Source organism: Gigantopelta aegis, chromosome 1, assembly GCF_016097555.1.
Source record: "Gigantopelta aegis isolate Gae_Host chromosome 1, Gae_host_genome, whole genome shotgun sequence".
Lineage (NCBI taxonomy): Eukaryota > Metazoa > Mollusca > Gastropoda > Neomphalida > Peltospiridae > Gigantopelta > Gigantopelta aegis.
In genome coordinates this window covers 24314974-24337668 of record NC_054699.1, presented here as the reverse complement: position 1 = coordinate 24337668, position 22695 = coordinate 24314974, and the positions used below count along the sequence as shown (strand labels likewise).

The following is a 22695-nucleotide window of genomic DNA, read 5'->3' as shown; positions in this document are numbered from 1 at the left end:
TGACAATGTTCAGACTTTCGTGTTATTGATACCCCCCCCCCCCCCCCCCCCCAGCACCATATAACGACATGACAGTCACACGTTTGATTTTGTATTGAAAATCTCCTGTTACTTACACACACATTATGGGTGACGCCCAAACGTAAAATATCGGCTTCGCCAGTGACATGTCCACACTGTAGTATTAGTTTACCTGTATCGAGGTTTTCTCCTTTTAATCAGACGCGTATGAAGAAGGGGCCGAACAACTCGCCCAGGTTTCAAGGAAATGTTCTTTTTTGGTGGATTTTCCAGGGGAACATAATCCAACCCCATCCCGTAAAAACGCCATTCGCCACAGTTTGTATCTCCATTTTGATGGTCTTCATATATATATATACAATGTATATACATATATATATATATATTATATATATATATATATATATATATATATTGTGATGTATATGTGTAGACTGCGATGCTGGCAATAAAACATAAGACGACTTTATTTGTAAAAATATTTATTATCTACATGGATAACAAAACGCGTGTTATACAAGTACTAGGGACAAACCCTAGTGTTTAAACAGCATATTTGTTCACTATTAGTGCCATTTATGATCACTGAAATCAAACATCACTTATATTTTGTTGTTTAGGTTATCCATTTCCGTACAACCGAAGTGTTTCTGGTCATACTGGTGTTTCTAATATCACAAAATGCATTTTTCAAATGTTTCAAAGAAACTAGGGTCAGCGCCTTTAAGTAGACAATGTCTTTGTAGCATGGACCATACAATTTTCATTGCACTCGTCTAATGTCACTAATATGTTAGGACATGCTTTATAGTTCTGTATACTAGAGTCCTTCATTTAAACAACAAACAATGTACATTATGATCAGTAAGTGAAGTTCTGGCATTTAAAAAGAATTGCCAAAAGTTATATAATAAATAGACAATTTCATGTTTGTTTTTTTGTCAAATATGATTTATATTTCATCTCGTGAAGTTTGCAATCATATCACACTCGTCGCGCATGCGGCAATGGGGGATTTTTATGCCAGTACCGACTCCAACCGAGAGTGAGTGCACCGCTAGGCTCAAAGGGTAGGTGTAAGGCCACATACACAGAGTTTCACCCACTTCACGGGTGCGATTATGGATGTGTCTCCTGAGTGTGTGACCCCACATGGGGGGTGATTACCCGGCATGCACTGCAGGTTCCGTGTACCCCGGAAATGGAAATACTGCGGCTTCACCATTCATCACCCATGTTTGTAATGTCCAAAAATACAGAAACATGTCTTTGTCTATGTGTTAAATGTTTGTGGCGTTTTTTGTTTAAAAAAAATAAAATAATAATAATAATAATAATTAAATTTTATACTTCTGTTGTTGTTTTTTAATTTCCTCCTAATTCTCCAGCAGCACTCACACAATCATGAACATAGCTAAGAACACTATTAGTATAAACATCTTGGGTATCGTCACACCGTGCCCTTTATTTGTAGGCGGACAGGTATTTCCAGTTTTGTCAGTATCTTCTATTTCAGTCCCTGTACCTTCTCCAGTATATTTCCAGTCGCCACATCTTGGCCAGCCTTTGGGAGGTTTCGGCATTTCTCGAGGCTGGCCGACCTGTATGATGGACCCCATGCCTTGGCTTAGGTGAGACTCGATGTGACAATGTAGCAACCAAAACCCTGAAAAAATAGTATGAGGAAATATTTTGTGAAAAACAAACGTAATTATTTTATTTTGACGATGCGTAATTGTGAGCTATTTCACAGCACTCTTCAGTACAAGTTTTAAAAAAAACAAATTTTGTTTAACGACACCACTAGGACACATTCATTTATTAATCGTCGGCTACTGGGTGTCAAACATTTAGTAATCCTGACACACAGTCTTAGAGAGGAAACCCGCTACATTTTTCCATTAGTAGCAAGGGATCTTTTATATGCTCCATCCCACAGACATGGTAGCAGATGCCACGGCCTTTGATATACCAGTCGTGCTGGCTGGAACGAGAAATAGCCCAATGGGCCCACTGACGGGGATCGATCCTAGACTGATCGCGCATCGAGCGAGCGCTGTACCACTGAGCTACGTCCCGTCCCCTCTTCAGTACACGGATTCAGACCATTTTGGTTTTTGTTTGTTGTGTTTTAATTAATTAATTTATTTATTAATTTATTTAAATAGATATACTCTTCAAGAAAAGTAGGGGAAAGAAAGAAATGTTTTATTTAACGACGCACTCAACGCATTTTATTTACGGTTATATGGCGTCAGACATATGGTTAAGGACCACACAGATTTTGAGAGGAAACCCGCTGTCGCCACTACATGGGCTACTCTTTCCGATTAGCAGCAAGAGATATTTTATTTGCGCTTCCCTCAGGCAGGATAGCACAAACCATGGCCTTTGTTGAACCAGTTATGGATCACTGGTCGGTGCAAGTGGTTTACACCTACCCATTGAGCCTTGCGGAGCACTCAGAAAAAAAAGAAAAAAGGTAGGGAACTCTAATACGAATTTACAATTGCCAAAATGCTAAGGTATATTAGCTGTGGGGAATGGTTATATGATAATAGTGAATTAATTGGGCAAACATTACAACCGGTAGTTCAGTATTACAGTAGGTTTTATGACCACCAAAAATCTTGAAGGACGATTGGGGTCTGAAGTGAAATTTGAATGTTAACGTTTTTGTTTAGTTTTTTATCAGTAAATCGCAATCTTAAATTCAAACAATAAAAATGACTGAAAACAAAACAATAACAACTGTATGAACAACTGAATGAAAACGATTGACAGAAATAATGTTCCACAGCGATTAATGGACCTTCCTGGAAATGGCCAAAATCGAGAATGCACGTGTACGGGGCAACTGCATGATGCAGGTGCAAACTGTGGAATGTATTTCGGTGTATTGATAAACAGAACTGAACGTTCTTTACTTGGATGTCTGTGGACTAAACGTATGTTCGGTCTAATAGTTGATATATTTAATGAAGACCTTTTCCCTAAACTGGATTACATTGATCATAAAAAGCTGATAGACATTTGTACGTTTGTAAAAGAAAAAGAAGGAGTAAAACAACTAAAATGTTAGCTTCTAAATGCTTCAAAACGTATCATCAACTATGTAGGAAGCTGCCCAACACCAGTCATAAGCAGTAGTTAATCATATTAATTTAAGATTAGTTCATCGTACTTATTTTGATGTATAACTATTACATCAGTATATTAGCATCGCTTCTGTAGTGTTTGATTTGGTGGTCAGCACACTGTAGGTGTTAACACTTCGTTACCTGGATTATCTGCGACGAATCTGATGACGGTGTATCCTCCATCTGGGACGGTGACTGTGTCCTTTGCTATTGCTCCGCTCAGCTTCCTCGAAATCCCGCCAGCCGTGTCCAGAGCTTTTACTTCCTCGAGAGAAGTCGACTCACCCAGCTGAAAAACACAACACACAGTCAAACTGGTTAATTTTAAAGGCATATGACAGCATGTTGAACCATCATCAGTATCTCTAGTTAAAGGCGTACTCTCACAGTCAGATTTAACTTCCTCCAGATATGTCGATTCACCTAACTGAAAAACAAAAACACACAGTGAAATTGGTTCATTTTAAAGGCATGTAACCGCATGTTGAACCCTCACCAGTATCTCTAGTTAAAGACATATTCTCAAAGTGAGATGAGATGACGACTCACCCAGCTGAAAAACAAAAAACAAAAAACAGAACACACAGTGACACTGGTTGTTATTAAAGACGCATTGAACCGTCACCAGTATCTCTGTATATAAATATCTATGCTGTGTATACCAACCAAATGATGAACCATAAATATGAATACTACATCGTCCCTTCCAAAATATTAACTGAAAAATGTAAAATCTTTCATTGGACATAATCGATATAAACCGGCCTCGGTGGCGTTGTGGTTAGGCCATCGGTCTACAGGCTGGTAGGTACTGGGTTCGGATCCCTGTCGAGGCATGGGATTTTTAATCCAGATTCCTACTCCAAACCCCGAGTGAGTGCTCCGCAAGGCTCAATGGGTAGGTGTAAACCACTTGCACCGGCCAGTGATCCATATCTGGTTCAACAAAGGCCATGGTTTGTGCTAAACTGCCTGTGGGAAGCGCAAATAAAAGCTCCCTTGCTGCTAATCGGAAAGAGTAGCCCATGTAGTGGTGACAGCGGGTTTCCTCTCAAACATCTGTGTGGTCTGACGCCATATAACCGTAAATAAAATGTGTTGAGTGCGTCGTTAAATAAAACATTTCTTTCTTTAATCGATATAACACAATTGTAGTACAGTAGAATCTCATTGGCTCGAACGCTGTCGATGCATCAAAGTCTGTTCGACCCATCGGGTAGTTCGAACCATGCATTCGGCCGTTGTCGGGTGCTTCTGTAACACAAAAACCAATCGGACAACCTCGAAAGAATGTGAAATCTTTCATTGCTCATAACTGATATAACAAAATTGTAGTACATGAACCTGCACATAGAATCAGGGGTTAAGTTGCATTTTGGGTCTATTGAGTTGTGCGTTATATACGTTATATACGTTACGGTATAAGGTTCGTTTTTATAACTTAGTTTGTGTGGTTGCAAAGATGTGACTAGCTGAATATTGATAATCACAGAACATTCTGAAAATCTATTTTGAGAAAATTGAAGTTAAAAGAAAAGAAATGATGACATGAAAATTAATGGTGAAAATGCTTCAGGCAAGCGCATTTTGCGCGAAATACCCAAATACGAAGATTTTCTCCAGCACCTGGTCAATTGCCCCCTCCCCCGTCTCATATACTTATGCTTGTTGTTACTTTTCTCTCTCTATCATTTTCTGTATTTTTTATCTCTCCTCTTTCTGAATGTCTGTCTCTCTCTGTCTCACTCTTTCACACTACCATGTGCCGAAATATTCCAAGATGTCCTTAAACAGTTTTGCTTTCCTTGCCGACGCGCACTTAATATAATTATTTGCTGACAGATAGGTTATGTCCCTTTAATTGCTGAGTCACACACATTAGTAAATAGGTCCGATGGATTTGCGTCCCCTGAATCACAAATGTATTCACAAAAACGATGACGCGCTGTTACCTATTGTATTTTCTAGCCGAAAACATGTAAACCCTAAGAGAAACATAAAAAACCCACCCCAGTAAAGTTTGTTTTATTTAACGACGCCTCTAGAGCACATTGATTTTTATCTTATCATCGGCTATTGGACGTCAAACATATGGTCATTTTGACATATTTCTTAGAGTAATTCAACCTCAAGAAGACAGAAACAAACAAACAAACACACAAACAAAACAAACCGCTACTAGAGTAGTAACAGGCCTTCTTACTATTTGTACACAATTCAGTTGCCTTTCTAAGACAGGGGGATCATAGATAACTTTACAGGCCTCGGTGGTGTCGTGCTTAAATGAATGAATAAATCAATGTTTAACAACACCCCAGCACAAAATGTCGTGGTTAAGCCATCGGACATATGGCTCGTAGGTACAGGGTTCGCAGCCCGGTACCGGCTCCCACACAGAGCGAGTTTTAACGACTCGGTGGGTAAGTGTAAGACCACTACACCCTCTTCTCTCACTAACCACTAACCACTAACCCACTCTCATGGACAGACAGCCCAGATAGCTAAAGTGTGTGCCCAGGACATCGTGCTTGAACCTTAATTGGATATAAGCATGAAAATAAGATGAAATGAAATGAAATATATCTTATAACGATTATTGAGAAAACAGCTTGTTTGTTTTGTTTAACGACACAACTAGAGCACATTGTTTTATTAATCATCTCCTATTTGGTAATTGTGACATTTAGTCTTGGAGAGGAAACCCGCTATATTTTTCCATTAGTAGCAAGGGATCTTTTCTATGCACCATCAAACAGAGATGATAGCACATACCACGGTCGTTGGTTTACCAATGAAAAATAGCCCAATAGGACCATCGACGGGGATCGATCCCAAACCGACCGCGCATCAAGCGAGCATTTTATCACTGGCTACGCCCAGCCCCCGATTAGTGAGAAAGACCTCATTGTAGTGACAGCGCTCGCTCACTGTGCGGTCGGTCTGGGATCGATCCTCGTCGGTGGGCCCATTGGGCTATTTCTCGTTCCAGCCAGTACACCACGACTGGTATATCAAAGGCCGTGTTATGTACTACCCTGTCTGTGGGATGGTGCATATAAAATATCCCTTGCTGCTAATCGAAAAGAGTAGCCCATGAAGTGGCGACAGCGGATTTTCTCTCTATATATGTGTGGTCCTTTACCATATATCCGACGCCATATAAAAGTAATTAAAATGTATTCAATACGTCGTTAAATAAAACATTTCCTTCCTTCCGTACATTAAGTAAAAGAAACAAGTAATGTGGGACATTAAAAACATCAATATAACCAGTGAGCCATTCGATAGAGACACAGGCGTTCTAAACAATGAAGGGGCGGGACGTAGACCAGTGGTAAAGCGCTCGCTCGATGCGCGGTCGGTCTATGGTCGATCCCCGTCGGTAGGCCATGTGGGCTATTTCTCGTTCCTGCCAGTGCACCACGACTGTTATATTAAAAGCCGTGGTATGTGTCACAATTATGAAATGTTTGACAGCCAACAGCCGATGATTGATAAAACAATGTGCTTGTTAAACAAAATGAACACTAACTTTTAACTTCCTAAACAAGAAAATGTATTCACTATGCAATTGTAGTTGTTAAAACGGCTATAAGGTGTATACCACCAAATCAAATCCCATAGACGACCCCTCTCCCTTAAAGCAAATCAGAAACAGATGGTGGTTAAGCTGCTCATTTCAGAGATAACGGATAGCGTCTATAACTGCCCTAGTTCCGTACAGAAATTGTCATGCTATTTTTAGTAGAACCCCGCACATGTTGCAAGTATATTGGCACTAATTAAAATTAAATTACATAAATTTATTGGCCAAATGAATCAACATTTTCTCACCACAAACACTGTCAGTTGTGTCACCAATGGCAGGACTTGAGGTATTAACTGCACTATGAAAGGTTACGTGCACCTCGAACTTTGACCCAGCCGGATGTTATTTAAATTAGTACTATCTCTAATAGTTGGAACACTCTTAGAAAATGTATGTTATCAGCATAGGTAGTACTAAACCAAATAACTTCCGGCTAGGTCAAAGTTTGAAATGCACCGAACTTATGATGGAGAAGTTAACACCACAAGTCCTGTGTGTTGGTTGTTAACAAATTAGTTTCATCTGGGCAACAAATGTATGCAATTTTATTTCACCTAGTAACACTGTGAAATGTAGCCTTGTGCTTAAAACATGTATGGGGTACAGGTAGAACAAAGTACTTAAATTTTGTGCGGAACTAGGGTAGTCATAGACGCTACGCGTCATCTCCAAATGAGCAGCTTGACCCCCAATGTTTTTCTGATTCACATTAAGGGTGAGGGGTGGTAGTATTTATTTCCGTGGTGTTTATATCGATTGACACGCTGGAGGTAGGGGTTTTAGCCACATATATTACTATTATAGTCTATGAAATTTGATTTGGTGGTATACACCCTACACTGGCCACATATTGAGGATGTTTTTTTTAGGTAAATGAAAACTCCGACATACCCTGTCCATAGCGACCACCCTGAAATTGTGACCATGCAGGTGGATGGGATGGTTGGTACTGGTGGTGGCGCCTTCGTCGATGAGGACAATTTCCACGGTGTCGCCGACGCCAACAGTCATTTTATGTGCACACTCACAAAACTCGGCCGAGCAATTCACCTGAACTGTGTAAGTGTTGCAAAACAGATCCTGGAAATATCGTAAAACAAGAAATCAATGAATTGTCTATAACATGTCCTCGTCCGTCCGATCAATTCATGTGTATTGTGCAAGTGTTGCATAACAGATCCTGGAAATATCGATCATATTGTAAAACAAGAGGTCATTAATTGTCTTTAACGTGTCCACGTCCGTCCGATCAATTCAGGTGTACTGTGTAAGTGTTGCAAAACAGATCCTGGAAATATTGATTATATTGTAAAACAAGAGGTCATTGAATTGTCTTTAACGTGTCCACGTCCGTCCGATCAATTCACTTGTACCGTGTAGGTGTTGCAAAACAGATCCTGGAATGATTTATGTAGACAAAGAGGTAATTCAATAATTGTGTAAAAACGTGCACGTGCAAAATCGGGCATGCTCGCCGCAATTATGTTTTCCATGCGCCAAAATAAAAGCAAAACAAATAACACCCAACACCGCCACCATCCCCCAAAACCATAAAGAATAAATTCACTCCACCAAGAAACAACCTCAAGAAAAGGTCATATTAACCGCAAAATACGCGTAAATACATACTGAGGCGTATATTTTATCCTTGTTTGTATTGTTCGTTTTGGTTATTTTAGTTTTTATTGGTGTGTGTGTGTGTGTGTGTGTGTGTGTGTGTGTGTGTGTGTGTGTGTGCAGAGCCGGTTTAAGTATCCGCGGGACCTATATATATATATATATATATTGCAAAGTCCCTCGGGGAGAGGGGAAAAATGACCTGGAGAAAATAAATGTACTCATCACCGCGGGACCCCTGAAGCGCGAGACACGTAGCACGTGCTGCATGTGCTACTAAGATAAACTCTCACTCTCTCTCTCTCTCTCTCTCTCTCTCTCTCTCTCTCTCTCTCTCTCTCTCTCTCTCTCTCTCTCTCTCTCTCTCGCTCTCTCTCTTTTCTTCTAAACATGATTTGACAAGAACGTAAGCTAACCTCTGATAAGTCTGAGTACTGTGTGAGCGGCGGTGACGGCGGCATCATCAGACTGATGTGGTTCATCTGGGGACTGAGTAACTTCATGTGTCCCTCAACCTGGAAGATGGAGTAGAAATCTGGGTCGTGGTAATTGTAGTTGTCGATTTCGTAGAAGTCCATGGCTATGTAGAACTTCTTGTCGGGTTTCTCCTTCATTCGCGGGTCATCGCCAATCGTGCTGTTTAGGTCCGCCATCAAGATCATCGTTGGACTAGATTTCTTGTTTAGTGGATTTAAAATCTGAGGAAAAAGAAGATGAAATAAGTTCTGGCCTTTGCACCAATAACCAGGGGCGGAAGGTGGCATGCCTTAATATACTGAAGATAGAGACCCGTTAATAGGTTCTCCATTCCCATTTCCAAGATTAACATAATGGAAGTCGTATTTAACGACACTCCAGGAACCCTTTCACTCGGCGAGTATCATGTTCAAAGTTTCTGCCAGATGGTAAAACGGGTATGGCGCCATATCAAAATTTTAGTGCAGATTTTGACAAAATTAATTACTTTTATCACTATTGTGTAATTGGTTTTAACCCTAACCCTAAACTTAATCCAATTTCTTTCTGGAGGTAGCCCCCCCCCCCCCCCCCCCCCCCCCATACCCCCTGTCGACTGTGGTTGCAATCACCACACACATTGTAAATATTCCATTTTATAGCGCCATACCTAAACATTTCTTTCTGGCAGAAACCCTTATGTTACATATTCGACCAGTACAATTATTACTACAAGTCATCAGTTTAAAATATTCAATAACACTGGAGTCGAATGTGTGATCTGTCAGTTCATCGGACAGAGTCTGCACGTGTTCAACGATGGAAGTAAACATGCATTATCACAGTATATTAAAAATGTGGAAGTGAAAAAAATCCGGACTGGGCTATGTTCAGATGTTTCACAATTTTATTTTTATTTTTGGTCTGTTAGCCAATCACAAACCGTTTTGAACTAGTATTTTGACGGCAATAAATATTGTTTCAATCAAACTTAAGTTACTAAGTACTAGTAGCTTGTGCCTTCAAATTTCGTTTCGTTTGTATTCGGTTTTTGTTTTTATAACAATTATAAGGGCAATAAAGTCTCGATTGGTTAAAGCAGGAAAACTATTGTTTTATGTGCATAGCACTCGTGTGTACATGTAGGATTAGTTCTACAGATTAGCGTAACAACCTGTAAAACTAAGTTCCGTTTTTAAAACAAAATTATTGACATCTGTATTTCGGGTTTTTTTTATTGATGGGGGTTGGGAGATTCGCGAAAATAAATGTTCGCGAATTGACCCATTTTCATTAAATCGCGAAAATTTGATCCCGCGAAAATAAAGTATTCTACAGTATTATAACACATTATTTAATCTATGACATAACAATCCTCCCCGCCTGGTCCAGCCAACTGGCCATGCCAGAGACGGAACCCGGGGGGGGGGGGGGGGGGGGGGGGGGGGGGGGGACATGCCTGAACCTTAGTGGACATAGGCATGTTAGAAATGATCTAAACCTAAACCTATGACATAACAGAAAAATAATATTATATAAGACACTGTTACAAATTGTTTTAACCAAAGACCAAAACGTAGAAAATAACAACAAACAGCAGTTCACCAATTATGATACTTGAATATGGTCTAGACAATAAGTAACGATATTCTGCTGCTCCCATATAATTATAATTGTTGTTAAAACTTTACCGTCCCAGCTCTGTCTGCACTTTCATAATCCACTGTCCCTGGTGGATCAGTCTCGTCTGCTCCTTCGTATCTCAAAATGGCGGCCTGGTTCGTTTTTTTTATCATGCAGTGAGACAGACCTCTAGCCCGTATCCAATAGTTCCCGACTGTCTGGTTAGTCTCGAGCACAAAGTCGAATCTTTCTCCGGCGAATATTATAAACGAGTCGACAACCTTCGGCACGAATGGAACTCCGTCTGATGCTATCATCTTCAGCCGGTGATTGTCCACGGACATCTGGATTGGACAGTTCATAATACCTGGGTTTATGACCCGGAACCGATAGTTCTGGGCCTGGGTCACCTTGAAGACTGATCTTGGGGTGTAAGCTGTTCTGTTTGTCTCTTCATCCATGAGCTTTTGATACGAACCTCGTCCTTCAAGGGAATAAAAATACAAATACAAAGATACATATCAGTGCTCCAAACAACTTCAGAACAATCTCTGAAATTGCCAGACTAAGCCGATATCAAAGGATAAAATAGCTGATGTTCCTTAATGGTGCCGTTAAACAAACTTTAAATCATTGGACTTAAAAGACTGCTTTGTATTGGGTTCTCATTCACGATAGAAAACCCACCCAGAGTGAGTTCTAACAACTCAAACGTTACTCGATTTCACTCTCTATCCACTAGAAGAAATGACAATTAACCCAACATATTGAGCAGATAGCTCAAATGGCTAATGTGTGTGCCAAGCAAAGCATGCCTGAACGGTAACGCGACCAACTTAAGTTGAAATAAGTAATTGCTAATAAGTCGGAAACTTCAGCTTTAATTCTGTGAAGAAAACGTTCATTTCGTCGGCTAGATTAGCGCCGGTTTAAAACAATTAGAATAAATGGTCACGGCCATCGATTAATTATGTTATTACCATTAATTAGCATTGACTTTGACATGTGATCAAGACCTGCCATGTTCTCGCCTGTAAATTTGCTTATCGCCAGTTTGTCGAGCCAATCGTTAACGATGATAACGTGTTCCGGCAGGTCATGCTGGTAGAGAGCTGCCTGGGGATTGGTGGAATCTGGTTGATGCACTACAAGACTTCCAAACACCCCGTCCGATCTCTGAGCCCCTGAATGGGCGTGCCAGAAATGTGTTCCGGGGTTTTCAGCCTTGAATCTGCAAGAAAGAAAAAAAGTGAATAGGCTTAACTAGGACTCGACACATATAAGTTGCCTATTTAACAAACATATCTCGCTTTCTTTCTTCTTTTTTTTGAAAATAATTTAAATTTCAGTTACAATAATACATTATTAAACCCTTTAACATTAATGTGATTTTTGTCTGTCTGTATTCGTCTGAACGCCTTCAAATTGTTTTATGGTAGACTTTCAGTGGCGCTTTCACGATATGATGCACATCACTGACTAACATTATGTCTGGTGAAATATCCTATTTTGACCTTGTACACGCCTTGTCGTCTTTTTGGAGACTCGTGAGTCCATGCCATCACAGCTGTATATATGTATGTATATGTATACATGCATACATACATACATACATACACTGACACTGTGATACATACATATATAGACACATATACATATACATATACATCATATACATACACACATACACACATACATACACACACACACACACACACACACACACACACCACACATGCATATATATATATATATATATATATATATATATATATATATATATATATATATATATATATATATATATATATATATATATTGCCTTGAGCTGTATTCTGTGCAACTTTTGGTTTCCGAAGCTTGCAATTTCCTGTAGTTTGACACCAAATAGTCGAGGTATGTTTCAAGCTGGGTTGTCGTTAAACATATATTCTATCTATCTATCTATGTATCTATCTGTCTGTCTATCTATCTATCTATCTATCTATCTATCTATCTATCTATCTATCTATCTATCTATCTATCTGTCTGTCTGTCTATATGTCTGTCTGTCTGTCTATCTATCTATCTAGCGAAGTTTGTATTTGGAGTGGCAGTCCTCCTAACGGTGGGGCAGGAAGGTTGAAACGTCCTGCCACTTCCCTATGGAAAAGCACCTGATAGTTGCTCATGGAAGCAATCACGACTTTGCTTAAAGTCCTTTCGACTCTGCCTTTCGCAAAGATACGATTTTGATAATCAAATATGGAATTGCCGTTCAGATTTATTTGTTGTTGTTTATTGACACGGTCTTTCTACCCCACGTTCCCCTGTCTTGGAGGCATAAGACATACGACTGAAATGATGCAAAACATTGTCAAATTGTTGATGTCCGATTGAATATAATCCAGGTTGTATAGAATATACTTCAAGGAAGGGAGGAAAGAAGCAAGGACATGTTTTGTTTAACGACACACTCAACACATTTTATTTAAGGTTATATGGCGTCAGACATATGGTTACGGACCAGGCAGATATTAAGAGAGAAAACCCGCTGTCGCCACTGCATGGGCTACTCTTTTTCCATTAGCAGCTAGGGATCTTTACTTATGCACCATCCCACGGGCAGGATATCACATACCACGACCTTTGATACACGACGGGGATCGATCCCAGGCCGACCGCGAATCAAGCGAGCGCTTTACCACCGGGCTACGTCCCGCCCAGAATATGTTGAGTTATGTAAGAGCTATATAGTATATAATATAACATACACGCATATGTGACACATATACAACAATCAGTAAAGCAATACCATCACCCTTTTATTTATCCTGATGGGCGGATTCGGTATCTTAAATATAAACGCTGTATTGTCCCAAGGATCATGTTTCGAGAACGATTAACATTTGAATGTACCTCATCTTGATGTATTGTCCTTTAGTTTCTCACCTGCACTGAAATGTTGACACTGTGTCAACATGCCGTCTCTTTGTGACTCGCCTGTACTGGGATGAGGAGAGGGCTGGTATTGGACACTGTGTCAACATACCGTCTCGTTGTGACTCGCCTGTATTGGAATGAGGAGAAGACTGGTATTGGACACTGTGTCAACATGCCGTCTTGTTGTGACTCACCTGTATTGCAATGAGGAGACGGCTGGTATTGGACACTGCGTCAACATGCCGTCTCATTGTGACTCACCTGTACTGGAATGAAGAGAAGGCTGGTATTGGACACTGCGTCAACATGCCGTCTCATTGTGACTCACCTGTACTGGAATGAAGAGACGGTTGGTATTGGACACTGTGTCAACATGCCGTTTCGTTGTGACTCACCTGTACTGGAATGAAGAGAAGACTGGTATTGGACACTGTGTCAACATGCCGACGCCGTCCATGATCTGAGAGTCGTGTTGGTAGATGCCGTGCCAGTGGATGGACGTTCCTTCTCCGCCTTCCATTTTGTTCTTCACATTCACCACGATCGTGTCGTTGTGACAGACCTGAGCGAAGAATCAGATACAAAGATTAGATGTGGGAATGCAGCTTCTGCAGGTTAGTCTTCGTTTTGTCTTGCTCTTGCTGCTGCTGCTGTTGGTGGTGGTGGTGATGATGATGATGATGATGATGATGATGATGATAATAATGATCATTATAATGATAATGATGATGATGATGATGAGAATGACGAGGAGGATGTTGATGAAGCATATAATGTCCATGATAATAATTTCAATGATGATAACTATTATAATTATGATGGTGGTCATGTATGGAAGGAAATGTTTTAGTTTACGACGCACTCAACACATTTTATTTTCGGCTATATGGTTAAGGACCACACAGATATTGAAAGAGGAAACCGGATGTCGCCACTTCATGGGCTACTCTTTTCGATTAGCAGCAAGGGATCTTTTTATATGCAACATCCCATAGACAGGATAGTACATACCACGGCATTTGTTATACCAGTTGTAGAGCACTGGCAGTCACGGGGATCGATTCTAAGCCGACCACCCTCAGGCGAGCGCTGTACCACTGAGCTATATGTCGCACTCGTGGTTATGTAAATTTAATGACAATGATAATGGTTAAGGCGACACTGATACTGCTGGTGGTGTTCATTTACGACGACTATTTTAAGAATAATATGGTGTGTGTCTTGTGATTTACTGATCAGGGCTAAGTTGTTCAAAACATAGTCAACTTTGACCCTGGGTTCAGTCTAATATTTTCCTTTTCATTATTTCTCACAAATACAAAATACACTTTACATTTTATTATGTATGGATACCGTCAGTTTTTAGTTCTAAATCAAGTTCAAATTTATGTGTTCAGTTATTATTTATGTCTTCTGGTCTGACGTACGTGGATAGCTGGTCCAGTCAACCTGCGATTAACTGTACTAGACTGACATACGTGGATAGCTGGTCCAGTTAACCTGCGATTAACTGTTCTAGACTGACTTACGTGGATAGCTGGTTCAGGCAACCTGCAATTGACTATTCTAGACTGACTTACGTGGATAGCTGGTCCAGTCAACCTGCGATTAACTGTTCTAGACTGATGTACCTGAATAGATGGTCCAGTCAACCTGCGATTAACTGTTCTAGACTGACGTACGTGAATAGCTGGTCCAGGCAACCTGCGATTAACTGTTCTAGACTGACTTACGTGAATAGCTGGTGCAGTCAACCTGCGATTAACTGTTCTAGACTGAATTACGTGGATAGCAGGTGCAGGCAACCTGCGATTAACTGTTCTAGACTGATGTACGTGAATAGCTGGTCCAGGCAATATGCGATTGACTGTTCTAGACTGACTTACATGGATAGCTGGTTCAGGCAACCTGCAATTGACTATTCTATACTGACTTACGTGGATAGCTGGTCCAGGCAACCTGCGATTGACTGTTCTAGACTGACTTACGTGGATAGCTGGTCCAGGCAACCTGCGATTGACTGTTCTAGACTGACTTACATGAATAGCTGGTGCAGTCAACCTGCGATTAACTGTTCTAAACTGACTTACGTGGATAGCTGGTGCAGGCAACCTGCGATTAACTGTTCTAGACTGACTTACGTGAATAGCTGGTCCAGGCAACCTGCGATTGACGGTCATGATGGCGCGATGTACACCATCTGTCGCCACACAGTGAGGTCTGTAGCAGTCGGTGATGTTGAAGGGGCAGTCGTAGCAGGCTTTAGACAGGACGTAGTTGTACTCGAGTATGAAGTCATACTCACAGGTTCTGGGGTTCTCACCGACTGTGCAGCGCCGTAAACACGGGTGTTTGGTGTAGTCTGGAGGAAATTGAGGACACATAAGTGTGTATGTATATATGGATGGCACACTGATATATACGCATATAGAGAGTAGTATATATAGATATAGAACATACATATTAATCATCGGCTATTAGATGTTAAACATTTGATAATTCTGACATAATCTCAGAGAGGAAACTCGCTATCTCACAGTCAGGGTAACACCGGCTGGATATACACAGATAGAGTAAAAAAAGGAGTAAAGTTTGTTTTATTTAACGACGCCACTAGAGCACATTGATTTATTTATCTTATCATCGGCTATTGGACGTCAAACATATGGCCATTCTGACACTGTTTTTAAGAGGAAACCCGCTGTCGCCGCATAGGCTACTCTTTTACGACAGGCAGCAAGGGATCTTTTATTTGCGCTTCCCACAGGTAGGACAGCACAAACCATGGCCTTTGTTGAACCAGTTATGGATCACTGGTCGGTGCAAGTGGTTTACACCTACCCATTGAGCCTGGTGTTGGTATCTGGAATAAAAATCCCATGCCTCGACTGGGATCCGAACCCAGTACCTACCAGCCTGTAGACCGATGGCATAACCACGACGCCACCGAGGCCGGTCACACAGATAGAGAGACACGGAGACTGATGAGGGAAATACATTGTTTCAGACATTCGAACGGAAAGATAGGAAATGCAGCCTATATACAAATCTGCAATTAAACCATATAATTCATTTTCACAATTACTTATTTTCTTTCTTATATCCAGTAGACACACACCTCAGCTATCTGAACAGTGGCTCAGTGGTTAGGTTTTAGTGATTAGTGAGAGACACGTCGCTATAGCTGCCTTGCACCTACCCATTGAGTCGTTAAACCCGTTCTGGATGAAAACCGGTACCGAGCTACGAACCCAGTGTCTATCAGCGTTAAGTCCGATGGCTTAACCACCGAATCCTTATAAAAATCACCCTTGGTACTTCCATATCTCATCCTGACTCCCTCTCTTCTTCGTTGGTTTGTTTGTTTGGTTGTTTCAATCATTCTTCATTATCTTTCTATGGTCGTCTCCTTTTTATTATTTCCGTCTTTTTTTCTTTCACCAAAAGTTAGAAGCATTCACATAATTTTCTACCTCGAGATTACATTATCAGTATCAAACCTTGTTTGCAATTAAGGCTGTTTATTTATTTATTTATTGTTTGTTTGTTTCTTTGTTTGGAGTTGTGGGTTGTGTTTGTTTTTTTTTGTTTGTTTTTTGGGGGGGGGGGGGGGGGGTTTTGGTCTATTTTGTTGTTCTGGGGAGGGGGGGTGGTGGTCGCTGATCATAAATTCTTTACTGTATGATTTTATTAGGGCACTAGCGCTGTCGAGGGATATATTATATATTCACACCTACATGAATCCCCATGAACCACCTACCGGTGTACTCTTACACTCACATACTGTAACATCATTTGTTATTTGTATTTGTCATTTGTACACACACACACACACACACACACACACACACACACACACAACACAACACACACACACACACACACACACACACACACACACATACATATATATATATATATATATATATATATATATATATATATATATATATATATATATATAAAGCATTACTTTTGGAGTTATATTGTTGCAATAATTGTTAATAACTGTTATGCAATTTGGAAAAATAACTTTTAAAGGCAACCAAATTAAGAATATAATTGTTAAAGGGACATTCCTGAGTTTGCTGCAATTGTTAAGATGTTATCGACTAACAGAGACTTTTTGACGACTGTAATTACATATCAAATATATTTTTCTGCATAACATATTAGTGGCTGTATATTAAACGTGTTTCTGATCGTTCTAATATTTGTACTAGGTTAAAATTCATTTTATTTCCTATAATATTACTTTTTCGTACGTACGAAATTATTTGAAGACAGAATCCAGTTTGGGCTTCTTACAAATACTAAGACGACCAGAAACACATTGAATATACACTCTGATATTCTAACAAGAAAATATATTTAATATGTAATTTTAATCGTACAAACATCTTACAATGCAGCAAACTCGGGAATGTCCCTTTAAGACATTTTCTTTTCACGAGTATATAAATCGCTATGTATGATTATCGCATACAGCTTTATCGTTTCAATGTTTTCTTGTACTTTTATTCATACTACTATGTTTTTAAGTACAGTTAAACCACGCTTCACAATGTTTGTAAAGAACTCGTGATTTCCATCTAACATTTGAAAGGAAGTACAAAACGTGCGTCACCTTAGCCAATGGTAAATTAGGTAAGAAAAGGACAGACCACTTCATGTCACGTAGCATGTCTCTATAGGAGGATAACCCGATAACTCGATAACGCGTTAACTCCACTCGTGACAACAATAACTCAATCACGTGGGAATTTCGTGAATCAAGACTGACAACACGTATTATGTTGCTTCACATTGAGCCGAATTTTACACGCGACTGAAACAAAGTGTACAATAATAGATGACTGTGCGAATTTAAACAATATAGCATTCCATTGCTGGTCACAACTAGTGTTAAAAGTAGTTTCGTCCAAAAAAAACTCTTTTTTTTCTCTTTCTTTTTTGGTCAGTGACCTAAAATATAGAAATTTATCTAGTGTTCATATCGTGGCAATACATACAATGATTGCAGGATAAATTTCGTTAAACTCCAAGTATGATTAAAATAGCATGCATTAGGTCATCTATTGTAATACGCTTCGTTTCAGCCGATTGCCAAATTAGGCTATAAGAAAAATCCGGTCGCGTCATTCATTTCATTTCAACTTATTTTTGTGCTTATATCCAATAAAGGTTCAAGCACGCTTTCCTGGACACGTACCTCAGCTATCTGTTCAGGACAGAGGGTTAGTGGTTAGTGAGAGACAAGAGGGTGTAGTGGTCTTACACCTACCCACTGAGTCGTTAAAACTCGCTCTGTGTGGGAGCCGGTACAGAGCTGCGAACCCTGTACCTACCAGAACTATGTCGGATGGCTTAACCACGACACCACCGAGACATGTTTCCATAAAAAAAACCCCAAAACACCCCTGATAAATCGGCATGTAACTTTATTACGAATAATTTTTTTTACATAAAAACATATTATTATTAAGTTTTAGATCCATACCAACTCAAATAAAAAAAATTTGAAAAAAAAATCAATTTAAATAAAAAGTTTCTTTACAAAAGGCCATCAAATTATGCAATTAAATCTGTTTTAATACAGGGGTGAAGTCAAACTGCTAGAACAGCAATGGATTATGCAGTACAAAGAGACTAACGGTAGAACAGCATGCTCTTTAATTTGGCTCTTCCATCAGTTATCGTCATAACTATCAGAAAGAAAAAAAATATAACCTATGCAGTTTGATGGTAATCAGTAAAGAAACTTTAATTTGCACTGACGTCCTCCCCCCCCCCAAAAAAAAAAAAAACCCAACAAAAACCCCCAACAAAAACAACAAAAAACAACAACAAAAAAACAACCACCTTAAAGGCATATTGTCACAGACTACTGACCTATTTAATGGTCTAACAAAGTATTACCTGAACAAAAATAATTTGATTTGTCCTAAATGTACTTTATTCAACCACCATACTCCATTTATTAATGATATTTTGTATACATAATTGAATTATGGCAATGGTCCATAATTCAAAAACTAAAATTGCCGAGAGGGTTGACATGGATTTCACTCCATTATGGTTCAGTTAAGGTGATGCAATAGCTAGATTTGGTTTCCAACAATTAATGTAATTTTTATTTATTATCCATTTTTAGAGAAATAAGGTCCTTAAATCCGTGACAGTATGCCTCTAATTGAGTTGGTATGGGTTTAAAACTTAATAACATGTGTTTATATGAATTTAAATATTCAGTATAGAGTTATGTGCCAATTCATCGATTCCCTTGTCACGCAAACAGATTATATTGTTTGTTGTTTTAATCTTACTTGGATTTTAACCAAATTTATCATGCAATCACTGTACGTATTGTCACGATTTTAACACTAGACAAATTTCTATATGTTCGGACACTGATGAAAAAAAAAAGAGAAGCTTTTTGGGACAGAACTATTTTGACACTAATTATGACCAGCAATGGACTGTTGTATTGTTCAAAATTACTTAGCTGTATCCTAACCTTTGGAAATAATTGATTTTAATTGCCATATCATAACCGCACGCGTGCGACGCGACAAATAAATCTGGAAATCAATTATTTCTAAAAGAAATTCGCTCGCATCGATCGCGTTGCTTGCGGCCGGTTAGGATATAGCTTTATTCTTTTATTTCCTGTTGACTTTCCTGTTTAAAAACCGTTTTGAAGACAATTTTTCATTTAAAAACAAGAAATAAATTGATTTAATTTAATAAATATTTTGTTTTAGAGTATAAATATTGTAGGCGACAAGGCATTCAACGTGTGGACATACCACCCAGCAAAATGGTAAAGTTGTGAAATAAAACGGTTCCTTTCATTAATCTTTCCTTTTATGAGGGTTGCAGGATGTTATAAAATATTTGGTTATTGTCTTAACCGAGTGGTTAAGGTCGCGGGCTGTCAAATACCACGCGAGTCGATGCAGTAGGTTCGAATCCTGCCAACTGACACTGTGGGTTTTTTTTAATATGAAGATATCGGCTTTATCCTGCTCAGGTCGAATGGCGAATGCATTCGTCATTTCAACGTTAGCAGGATAAAGCCTATATCTTAAAACAGTATCCGGACCTACGTTTTAACATAATTTATATATAATGCCTATTAACCCTTACTCTAACGTTTGCATTTACTGCTAGTGAAATGGCTTTCATAATCAGTGCCCAATTTCATAAAACACCGTGTAGCCTAGTTTTGCAAGTAAACGTAAATCAACGACTAAACCACACTATTATTTAGTAGAACAAATACAGTTAGAAATACACATATTTCATTTTCTTTTGTCTTTAAAATGCTACATTTTTCTTAATGGTGTAATTTTCCTCGTGAAATAGATGTCAAACACGTGTAAATGTATGACCGGTATAGCTACTAGTACACGGTGGGTGTTTTAGTACACTTATATTATTAAACAAAACCCTACCAAAATAAGGATTCGTTTCAGCTTGGTTCGTGAAGATACTTGCCATTTTGTTCGTCCTAAATAGCGGCATAGGTATGTAAGATCACCCATCCATCCATCCATCCATTCCATCCATCCATCCATCCATCCATCCATCCATCCATCCATCCATTCATTCATTCATTCATTCATTCATCCATCCATCCGTCTATCCATCCATCCGTCTATCCATCCATCCATCTAAACCCACGCTCCATACATCTATACATCCATGCATGCATGCATACATACATACATACATACATACATACATATGGATGTCTGGATAGCTCAGAACGCATCGTGGTTAGTCAGTAATTTGTCGGCGATTCGGTGCCACAGGTTCGAGTCCCAGCAACGGCATAGGACAATGTGCGAGGCCAGAAAGGATTTAATTATCCCCTACGCCAGTGCGTTAATATCTATGTACATACATACAATATATAGATATTCATACATACATACATAAATACATACATACATACACACATACATACATTTATACATACATACACCAATTGTTTCAATAAGTTTGAGAAGACCCCCAGGAAGGTTTCTTTCATTTTTACCATATTTAAAGATAACCTACCGATTATAAACTACATTAAAAATAATAACAATTGGCTATATAAAGACACTGACGATCAGTCGGAACCTTAGCAACAGTTCTTCAAACAAATTATGTAAATTTATTTATAAACTCATTAATGACCAAATATATAAATATGGTAATAAGCATACTTTTATGTAAAATATCGCCTGTTAGGAAAACGTATTTCAATTTTCTGCAATTTATTTCATTATAAAACAGATTTACTTCGTCCTATTTATCTTTCAAGAAAGGTTTTTTTGTTTTTTTTTTCCTTCTTTCTGTCGTTTTTAAAAAAAATTCTTTTTTTTTTCCCCTAGACTTCAGAACTAAAATACTACTACTACTACTAATAATAATAATAATGATAATAATAGTAATAATAATAATAATAATGATAATGATAATGATAATGATAATGATAATAATAATAAATTAAATTAAATTAAATTAAGAAAAAATAGAAAAACGTCCACTTGCCTTTAGTTTTGTTGAGTATTATGAACATAACAGGTATGAAGCACGAATGGCCACATGAGACAAACACCTATCGCGGATGTAGAGACAAGAACTGGGATGTGAAAGCGGACAGCAAATGAACTTTATTGATAGGAGGAGCTGCTATGCCAGCCTTGTCGGAGGGGGGGGGGGGGGAGGGGATACAATGGACATGTAAGGAGAGAAAGAAAACGGGCAGTGAAATAATAATAATAATAATAATAATAAAAAACCCCAGCAAAAACAACAATATAAAAAAAAACCCCAACCCCCCCCCCAAAAAAAAAAACCACACAAAAAACAACAAACCCAAAACAAAACAAAACAAAACAAAACAAACAACAACACAACAACCCAACAACAGCACAAGAACAACAATTAAAAAACTAAACCCTTCTCCCTAAAAACAACAACACCAACAACAGCACAAGAACACTACTACTACTACTACCACCACAACAACAACAACAACAACTACTACTACTACTACAACGACAACTACTACTACAACTACTACTACTACTACTACTACTACTACTACTACTACTACTACTAATAATAATAATAATAATAATAATAAATATTTTTTAAACTAAAATAAATAAATTAAATTAAATTTATAAACAAAATATACTTCCAATTTAGTTACCTGGAAATCGGAATCCCTTACACAGATGAAATCCTGTAAAGACGAAAACCATAAGACCTAGCGAGCTGAGACATCTCCAACCCATCTTGAATGACCGAATGACGCCGTCTCTTACA

At 38.8% G+C, this 22695-nt stretch overlaps 1 protein-coding gene across 1 annotated transcript; it reads right to left on the bottom strand.

Annotated features, from left to right (window-relative positions):
- Positions 1 to 486: 486 nt before the first annotated feature.
- Positions 487 to 22695, bottom strand: LOC121372567 (laccase-1-like). The gene is made up of 9 exons (XM_041498970.1): positions 22580 to 22695; positions 15510 to 15730; positions 13764 to 13930; positions 11427 to 11677; positions 10515 to 10930; positions 8784 to 9065; positions 7642 to 7830; positions 3303 to 3450; positions 487 to 1687 (listed from the first exon to the last, which is right to left on the bottom strand). Exons 1-9 carry the CDS (start codon positions 22662 to 22664, stop codon positions 1416 to 1418), a joined length of 2031 nt encoding a protein of 676 aa, XP_041354904.1. The 5' UTR covers positions 22665 to 22695; the 3' UTR covers positions 487 to 1415.